Source organism: Hyposmocoma kahamanoa, unplaced genomic scaffold (assembly GCF_003589595.1).
Source record: "Hyposmocoma kahamanoa isolate Upper Pololo Valley unplaced genomic scaffold, ASM358959v1 80, whole genome shotgun sequence".
NCBI lineage: Eukaryota > Metazoa > Arthropoda > Insecta > Lepidoptera > Cosmopterigidae > Hyposmocoma > Hyposmocoma kahamanoa.
This window is the reverse complement of record NW_020654051.1, coordinates 1,906,500-1,916,511: the sequence shown is the minus strand read 5'-3', so window position 1 is coordinate 1,916,511 and position 10,012 is coordinate 1,906,500. Positions and strand designations below refer to the sequence as shown.

The following is a 10,012-nucleotide window of genomic DNA, read 5'->3' as shown; positions in this document are numbered from 1 at the left end:
ACAGTGGATTATGACTTACAATCGCATTAGGAACACAATGCAATAGATTTGAAAGCGTCAAAGCAATAACTTTCTTGATTTGACGACCTCAGTGGTCGAGTGGCTTATTCACCAGTTTTCATGGTGTCGCCATATCTGAGATCCCAGGTTGAATCCCCAGCCGGATTAGTGTAGAAAAGTAACTTTTCTATATTGTCTCGGGTCTGTGTGTTTGTGGTACCGTCGTTGTTTCCGATTTCCACAAGTGCTTTAGCTACTTACTTCGGGATCAAAGCAACATATGTGATGTTGTTTAATATTTATTTATTTATTTCTTTATGCTAATAAAAACAAATAATTTAGTTCCTTGTGTTTAGACTAATAATCGTCATCTGAAGTTTAGTCAAATTGCTTAATTGCTTTTTTGTTTGATCATAACTTTGTCATTTCTTACTCGGTATGTTTTCAAAAATGTTTACACGAGATATAAGGTATCTACATAATATCAGCATTAGTTTTACATTCATAATAATTTATTACTAAAATCCTTTACTCTAATTATTTCAAAAAGACCAAATTCATGAATTTGCAATCATTTATCGAGTCAGAAACGATGGGTCGGGATTGTAATCCCGCAATCATCCTGTATGTATAAAATAGAACACTATTTATTTATTACTGAAATACCAACTGCTTCTAAACAGGAATAAAAACACATTGGGTATATACCCAAATGCAGGGTTTCCCACTATAGTTGTCGGCGTATAGATCAGACATAAAACACTACAAATAACAATAAACTAGTAACAATACCAGTTATTATATCTGACTTGAAAATGGCTGCATTTGAATGCAGCCATTTTCAAGCAAAGGTTCAAACGCTTGGCCACACACTCATCTGATAGCGTCTTACTTCTGACAAATTTGGTGTTAATTAACAAATGGTATCAATTACTATTACAGTGGGGCTCACATTTCTTACCCACAGAATCCCCCACTTAAAGTTCAGCTAAAACCTTAAGCTCTCTTCTCTAATCGAACAAAAGAGCCTCCTTTAGGCTTAATATTGAAATCAGAAGGTTCTAAGACGATCGGATCAAGGGTTTTCTCAGACTTGACAATCTTGTAGTTGGAGACTAGATCGAAGAGAAGAACCTTCAGCTCCAAGATCGCGAATCTTGATCCTGTTTTCAAAATAGAAAATATGTTCAGCATATTAAGAATATCAGCATCTTCCGAAATACTTTTGAAAACATACTATAGTTACAAACACTATCAATTTGATTTGAACTAAGCCTGAATACAAAAATAACAGCTGACTATGTAAGTCTTTCAAAGAATGCTCTATTTTAAAGGGAGTATTGTCAGACAACTGCCTCCGTGGCCGAACGGTTACCATGCAGAGGTCCCAGGTTCGATTCCCGGGCCGGGAGAAATATTTGTATGGCCTACAATTATTTCTCTCGTGAGTTTGGGTGTAATTTGTGGTTGTCTATATGTGTGTCCATGGCACCCGCGACACAGGGTTTCCCTAGTGCGGGGCTATGTTGAGTGTGTGCGTTATTTATTACAACAAAACACAACTCACCAATACAATTCCTAGGTCCCACACCAAAGGGCATGTAGGTAAAAGGCTTGATGCTACGTTTGTTCTCATCAGAGAATCTGTCAGGGTCGAACTTTTCCGGTTCAGGCCAGTACTTCTCGTCCAGGTGGATGGAGTTCACCACGTTGTAGACAATGTCTCCTGGTTTCAACTGTGGTAGAAATCATAAGGTTTTTACACACACACGCATACTTGCAATGTATCATTATATATCTAACTGTCACTGACGGGACTATGGACTTTCACTGGATACTATCTTAACATATCCGCGCCTCGTCTTAGGCCTTACGTTTTAAAAATACTATTTAGATTTTGCTACAATATCAAAAGGGACTAATTTAGATATAAGCATTGTAAAAAAGCATCATTTCAAGTTCCAAACATTAGGTTTCTTACTGGTTCTCAGTACGACCACGAACGTTGAGATAGAAAAAAAATCATTACGAACCATTTATAGAATATGCAACTTCTTTAGGAATTAATTTATGGAACTTACTTTAAATGGCCTGCCTCCTTCCCTAACTGGAGGCAGTTCGTAAGCTTTCGTACAACATCTATCCAATATCAATGCAGGTGACCATTTCCTCAATGTTTCTGTAATTGAAAGTAAACGTAAAAAGAACTAAGGAAAATAAAACTTTACACTTTATAAAGATCGAATTAGAATGCAGCAATTTTACCGTTTAAAACGCAGTCCAAATATTTCAATTCACTGATGTTATCATACGTCAAAGCACTGTTTTTTATTTTGAACTCTTTGATCTCCTGGTACAATTTGTCCTGAACATGTGGGTTTATTGCTAATTCGTGAATACCCATGACCAGAGTACTGCCAGAGCTTTCGAAACCAGCCACGAAAAATATAAAAACTTGTCCTGTTAACTCATTCGTGGTCCATTCTGCAAAAAATGTAGTCATATTTTAGAAGTTTTGCTTCTGTTTATTTGTACTATTAAAAATTGTTTCAAGGAATGTGTATAAATACATATACTTATATACTTCGTAATTTTTGAAGTGAAAACAACTTACTTCTAGTTACACCCTGTGGTTTCAGAGCTTCTTCTACTGTAGCGAATCCAACACTGTCTTTTTCGTCTTCATTAGAGTTGCCTTTCAATTGTCCTATAAGGTTAAAAATAAAAACAAATACACACCTGTCGCTATTAATTATACTTCCGTTAATTCAAATCTATGAAATGCTGCTATCTTAATTATCTACATTCGTTAATTATATAACATATCTTAATTTATCTACATTCGGAAGTTAAATTTATTAATTTACAGAATTAAGACCAAACAAACCCTTTGACGCTTCCATCAGCAGCTGGATCATGTCAGGACGTTCAACGTTATTTTTCTCTCTGTAGTCGATTGTAGATGTCACCATTGTCTTAAAAAAGTCGATTGTTTTCTTAGGGAACACCGGTAACCGTAGTTTCTGTAAAATCAATACAATCATTAATCTTCATTGTGCATACGTATATTTCTGTTCCTCTATGTTTACAAACAAAGAGTAAATTAAAATAATGATACTTAAGTCTACAAGTTGATAAAATTACCCTTCCATATTATTGGTGTAGTTTTTTTTTATATCGTTGAGTTCTGCATTGATAAAAGTCGCAACAGTCTTAAAGGGCCTTAAAAACATCGGTCAACAGCTGCCTCCATTCGGACGGCAGCTTTTCTTAAAAGGGAGGTCACTGATAGCCCCGATAGTTCAACCAGGAAGTCGATTCACTTCTACATTTTCAACTACGTAACATTTGTCGAAGTGGGAACGTATACGATTACTCAATATGCGTTAGTAGCATTACGGCGAAAGTCTGGTTTTTACATCGAGCTGAACGTGGATCGAAATATTATTAGTTTATTTGGCAACCCATGTTAAGTTGAAACCCCTTCAGCACAATATCTTCAGCACAATGCTGGTGAAATTATAGGCACATAGGACTTGTCAACTTACGTCTCAGGGTGACGGGCGTAGTGGCAGTGCCCCTCAGTTCTTTGCAATTTAAAGCTCTAAGCGGCACTGCAACTGTTATGAATAGGCGTTTCACGTACCATCAGACGCACGACTAGTTGGACCCGTCACGACCGTTTCTGAATCACGCAAGAAAATTTAGTCAGAAAATTAATATCCTCCTAAGTAAAATTTTAACAGTTATTTATAATGCAGTTAATGTTTGCAGTCTCCTTTTGTCGTGAGAAATATCTTTCAGTTATGTTAATACAGTTCAGTTAGGTTAATACATGGGCATACTAACCGTCCTACCATGACAATTAAATATGAAAAAACGCTCCTCCTCTTCAAGAATGAACAAATTACACACTTTAAAAGAGTCAAGGGATAAAGGTATTTTTTTAAATATTTGATTATCCTATTAAAATTAAGAAAAAATATTTTTAATTTGTTAAATTATTTATTTATTTCTTAAATTATGAACTTGACCAAAAAACCAACGGTCTTAAAGAAAATTTGAATAAAAAAAAAGTACAAAGACACGACAACAAGCACATAGAAAAATTCGTGAGGTCCGCTGGTTCGTTCCGTGTCTTAGTTGGTATAGCGTCTTGCACGCTATGCTAGTAGACGTCGTTTCGAATCCGGCCGGATCGAACGAATTTTTTCTGAGTGTTCGATCTTTGTATTAATAATTATAACAAACTAGTGGAATAATTTCACAAAAAATAATTGAATATCAATTCAATAAAAATTTAATTAAAACACATGAGTTTTCATACATTAGTATATTGGTAATTTAAATATTTTTACTGCGTGATATTTAATACGCATAATTGATGTGTTTGAATTGTTAGTGTTTTTTATGCAAATAAACGGCTGTGGTTTCAAAGCCGTGGATCATTTTTTCGATTATTACCTTATAAAAGTTTGGCCACATAGTGGCAACAAAGAACAAGATCCTCTGCCAAACGGAAAATTTGAAGATGCCCTGGCCTAGCTTGAAGAACTCATTGTCTTTGTCCTTTATAGAGTTGACGACGATGCCAAAACCGGCTGACGCGATAACGTCATTTGTGTACCGGCGTATGACGTCGCCAACATCTACGTCTTCATTTTCTTTGAGATTTTCTGCAAAGATTAAACATAGAATTTATTGAATTTTTATGATATTTCCTCGGACTGTTTTTGTTACTGTAGAATGATAGCACTGGGGCTGTTGTTGCTAAGACGAATTCACTGAGACGGGTTCCACTGAAACTGTAGCATTGAGTAAGATTCTCAGAAACGTTTGTTCATAATGTCATATCGATGTTTAGGATAGTACACACGCCTGCGCATCAAGCTACACTTTGACGTATCTTGTTCCGTTGCACTGGAGGTGGATATTCGAACAAAAATGTGTAGTCTGGTGTGCCGTTGTCCGTACATAACATTCTTATGAATTTGAAGTTTGAAAAATATTTATTTCATACCTTTCAGGTAACGCTAAGGTACTTTAATAACAGCAGTAGACAGTTCTTTTTCCCATTGACCATAAAATTATTTGTAAGACGGCAAATATATTGCAATAACTTCTACTAACATCAACAAATCTCCACTAGGCCGTATTACCACAGACAAAGCTTCCAGGCTTCCAGATTTTACTTTAAATTTCCCACAAAAACCACATCATTATGTACTGAAAATACAGGAAGCTATTTTTCATAATATTTCTTCCGAAGTAATCCCGCGGTGAACCAAACCACGTCTTTAGCATTAAACTCGCGGAAAGATAACGCATTATATTAAGAAAAGGTGAATTTTGTAAAGAACTTCCTCGCGTTTATATTTTCATGTGCTTAGATTTCCGCATACATTTAATTACATTAATGAACAAAACAATTAATGTAAATGGTTGTCAGTATTTTAACTTCTTATAATTAGGTGTGTTTTAAGCTTTTTTGGGTGGTTTAGTTTTTCTTTTAGACCCATTGACTTACAAATAAATGGACGACGGGTCTAATACAAAAACCACGAAAAAAATGTCCCAAGTCAACCTATTCGAAATTTAAATTGTAATGTCATCGCAGTATCGCGCTGTCAGTAGAACAAATGAAGACTAAAGCGGAGTTTGGCGCTCTGTATACGATTTTAGCGCCTTACAAGTGCGGACACTTTTTAGCGCGGACCCGACGTCCATATAATTGTAAGTCAATGTTTAGACCCATTTTAACTGACTTCATATTTCAATTTCACTTTACATCACCACCGATTGCGATGACGATTCTTTAATATGATATACTTTAAGTGTGGTCCTTTATTAATAATTTTGATCTGCACGTTAACAGTGGTAATAAGATTTGTGTTTCTGATTTTAATCCTATGACTTAGATGAATGAAGTCTTTGTGGCTATTCATCATCATCATTATCATCATCATAATGTACAGCCTGACTTCACCCACTGCTGGGTATAGGTCTTCAAGATTTTCTGCCACTCCTTCCTGCACAAGTCTCATCCAGGTTCGCACCGCGACGCTCGCAATGTCGTCTGCCCATCTCGTGTCTGGAAGCCCGACATTATTATACCCAGCCCTTGGACGCAACTCAGCTATCACTCCAGTTCTGTGATGCGATTGCCTACGTCCTTTACTTTAATTTGACTTCGAATCTGGATATTGCTTGATATCGAGCATGGCACGCTCCACGGCTCTCTATGCAACTCTCATCTTATGCACAGCCTCCAGCGTGCGCGTCCACGTCTCGGCACCGTAAATCATAGTATGCAGAACACACTGAGAATGTAGACGGTTTTTCAGACCATGTGGAATTTCGCCTGACCTAAGAATATCGTCCATAGTGGCTATTGTAAAAAGATTCAGTTTCAGGTAACTTGGTATATGAAATCCGTAAATTTGATCTTAGAATATCTTCTACTCCCCTTGTTTAGAGGAAAACTATAAGAAAGTTAAATAAATCGGCTATGAATTTATCGTTTTTACATAGCGTTTAACATCTCATCTTAATGAAAATTATTCGAGGTAGAGAAATTCGAAAGCCGTTTGTTGTTTAAATTTATGATTGGGTTATCAATATTGACGAAATACGGAAGGTATTTTATGGGAAAGCGACAAAATAGTAGAACGTATGAGGCCACATTAGAGTAAAAGTGTATGGCTTACCTTTTAAATACGTAATGACGTTCTGGCTGATCTCGGTCATAAAAGGCATCATGTGTCGCATCTTGGAGCCAGTGAACGCCGGGCTAAGTGTCATTCGCATGTCGCGCCATTTTTCACCTGGAACGTTGAGATTTTTTCTAAGTAAAATAACTTAAGAAAAAGCGGTGGCACCAGTGACCAACAAGCACCACTCTTTAACTCTTCTCTTCAAATTTTTATCCGCTTACGCGATGCGCTCCTCCTACCGCAAAATGGCGGCTATTTGGTTTCGCAAATTAGAAAAGCATTCAGTTTAAATACAAGTTTTTATAAATAAAAATGATTATTCCACATTGCTAAATAAATACCCTCCGTACTACCAACAAAAACATCTCAAATAAAATGCAGTAATACACCACAAATCCTGCACCCAAAAAGCACTAATGAAATTTTTGGTGTACCTACTTGGATAAATATGATAATATTCCGTTTGAGTGGTTCTAACGTTTCCCATGAAATTACTCCTTAAAGTATAGTTTATAAGCATTTATATTCAGGGTAAACTTAAAAAACGCTACAGACGGTATGTTTTTTAATAAATAAACACCGAAATCACCAGCCCAAACAATAACACTCACGATTGTCATGACGTATTTTGAAGTTCTTTATTTTTTTAAATGAAAAATCCAGGCATTAAAAACTTTATGGTTTGCTAGAGTAGTTACCGAAATAGCAATTAATATTAGTTCTTTTACCTGTTATAACTTCGATGTCCGATAAATCGGTATAAAATCATCACCGGCACCTCTAGGTGTGGTATGCGTCTACGGCTGCATGTATCGCGTGAGCGGTTATCTAAACTCGTTTTTAAAGAAATTTGGGACAAAATTTTCTATCACAGTAGGTATAGTAGCACGTTTCTTAAGGGTATTCATTATTGGTATGTGTCGATTACTGGTTAGTTAATTATTAAAATTTTGGAATACATTACTGGAGGTTCAGAGAAATTCTAGTTTAGGTTTTTAGTAATAATTATTACATATATTTATTATATAATAGGTTTTTATTCTTGACAACTATATCTGTCAAGTAAACTAATCACTATTGAAATGTGTTTAAAAACACAAAAGTTATTTCAAATTTAAATATAAACTTCTCTTAGAATGTCGATCATTGGTACCATGACCCTATGAGAAGTTAAATTTTCAGTTGAATTTTCATAGTGATTTTTACTAATGACTACTTACGGAATTTGGAACAGAGTTGTTTTTTGAAGTGTACTTTTTAATATAACTTTGAAAAGCGCCAAAAAGCGCCAGAAAGCGTCTGTACAAATCTTTATATTCGTGTAATAGACAGAGTTTCAATGGCGGCACCATTACATCCGAGTTTATGGCTTAAAGGCTTTTGGTCGAAAAACTATTGCAGCAAATTTTTGATAATTATTTGGCTCCGACTGTTGTATTATGTTTTGTATTGTAACTTGGTAAAGAATCAAAAATAAGATTTTGAAGTCTGCAATTTGGAACAGCTCCGACTGTTGTGGCGGTCGAGCTGGGAGTGACCGTGGTACGAAAACAAAATGAGAAAGTGAAGGAAGATGGAACATACCAAATTTAAAATTTAAATACATTTAAAATAAAAAATGATAGGATACAAGCGGAGAGAGGCGATACAAAAAGGTGAGATGACGGCGTAGGGAGGTCTCACCGTCACAACTTAAACACACGGTTAGGCACAATCTCATCTGATGCGAAGCGAAAATGTAACCGATGATGGTATATGAAGAGACCAGGAAAAGAATGATCGATGTCACTTAAAACATGTTCAAAATTAGTACCGCCATCCAGTTCGGTAAACGCTGAGTGTAATTTGCTTAAATCATATAAAGCCAATAAGGTTCAATGTCCTGAAAAATTAGCTTTTACTTTTCGTCAAAAATGCTTGCGACTAAATAGTTGAAAAGTTCAAAAAAAAATTATGAATGTTGTTACTTAAAATAGATTATATAGCGTTACATACATTTATGTCAGCATTAACTTTATTTCAGGTACCATGGAAAATATTTCTAATAAAAAATTATTTCTATCGTGTTTTTTTAGTTTTTCAAATTAAATTCTCAATTAACTTTGATCATTCTTTCCATGGACTCTGCATACGTTTGTTCTAAGAATGCCAACTCTAATGCCTGAATGTAGTTTTCGGAAACGCGTACGTAGTGTACTTATTCTATTAACTTACCTTAAGCATTAGAAAGGAGGAAAGTACTTCGTGTGAAAACCTATATTTTCGAAACTACCACATTTATAAGAAAATATCCTCAGTTTTATACAAAGCTAAAAGATGAAACACGATGCTTAGAGACAAGATTTAAAAATAGTGTGTCTTTACTGACAGGATCAAAATTAAAATTGCACAGCACTAGCCCAAATTCAGTGGTAATAAAAATTTATAAAAAATTAAACAATCTATTAAAAATTAACAATGTGACAAACTTGTAATAAATTTCTAAAACAATTTCTGCCAAATAAACGTTTTTACTCATTACAAGTATTATTTTAATGATTAATTCTTAGAATAATAACGCATAGAAACTTAGCCTGCACACGCTAAGTGAGGCAAATTGAAGCACTCCCAAAGGGCCTACACGAGCTGGCGGGCCTTCAGTGCTCAAGGTCAACTTGCACCGCGAACAGATCAAGAATTTTAGCTAAAAATGACGAAATGTGCGGTAAATGAGTGTAAAAATACGTCAGACAGACATAAAATGGATACTAACATCACATTCCACAAGGAAGTAACGCGTTTCAACTTGTATTTTTATATAAATATTCACTAAAACCGAAAATTAACCTACTACTAAAACTAGCCTACGTGAATTTGATTTTTGCCTCACTTGTGACAGTTCGTTTGATTTGAAACTATCATTCTATGCGTTATTATTCTAAGAGATTAATTCATATACTATATCATCAAAATTAACATCTTAATAATTAGGTTAAAGATTTATATTGTATTTCAGGGTTGTACATAGAATTATTAAGGATACCTACATGAGAATTGCAATAAATAAATGAAAATTATTTCAATAGTTCTAATCACATTTGTATCTATTTCTGCCCGTAATAAACAAGTGGGTTCATTAAACAAAAACATTTTAAAGTAACAATAATTGGTACTTTCAATGTTTCTTATCAGTAAATTAACAATGACATGCATTATGTGAACAAAAATATTTTTATTAGTGTTGTGTGTTGAACCTTGACCCAAGTCTTGATAAAAAAAATACTTGTCATACACAATGACGCGATTTAATGTTAAAAACG

At 34.9% G+C, this 10,012-nt stretch overlaps 1 protein-coding gene across 3 annotated transcripts in view; it reads right to left on the bottom strand.

Moving 5' to 3' along the window:
* Nucleotides 1-6: 6 nt before the first annotated feature.
* The window catches only part of LOC113233792 (probable cytochrome P450 9f2), a 21,385-nt gene continuing 11,379 nt past the window's right edge, over nt 7-10,012 (bottom strand). For 2 of the 3 annotated variants that reach the window (XM_026468994.1, XM_026468993.1), the window contains 8 exons: nt 6,708-6,824; nt 4,465-4,676; nt 2,888-3,023; nt 2,615-2,707; nt 2,266-2,484; nt 2,082-2,179; nt 1,568-1,736; nt 833-1,163 (listed from right to left, as the gene is read on the bottom strand). In XM_026468994.1, coding sequence (XP_026324779.1) covers nt 997-1,163; nt 1,568-1,736; nt 2,082-2,179; nt 2,266-2,484; nt 2,615-2,707; nt 2,888-3,023; nt 4,465-4,676; nt 6,708-6,824 — 1,211 coding nt within the window. In that variant the 3' untranslated portion in view covers nt 833-996. The other variant, XR_003310743.1, reaches the window with a different exon arrangement.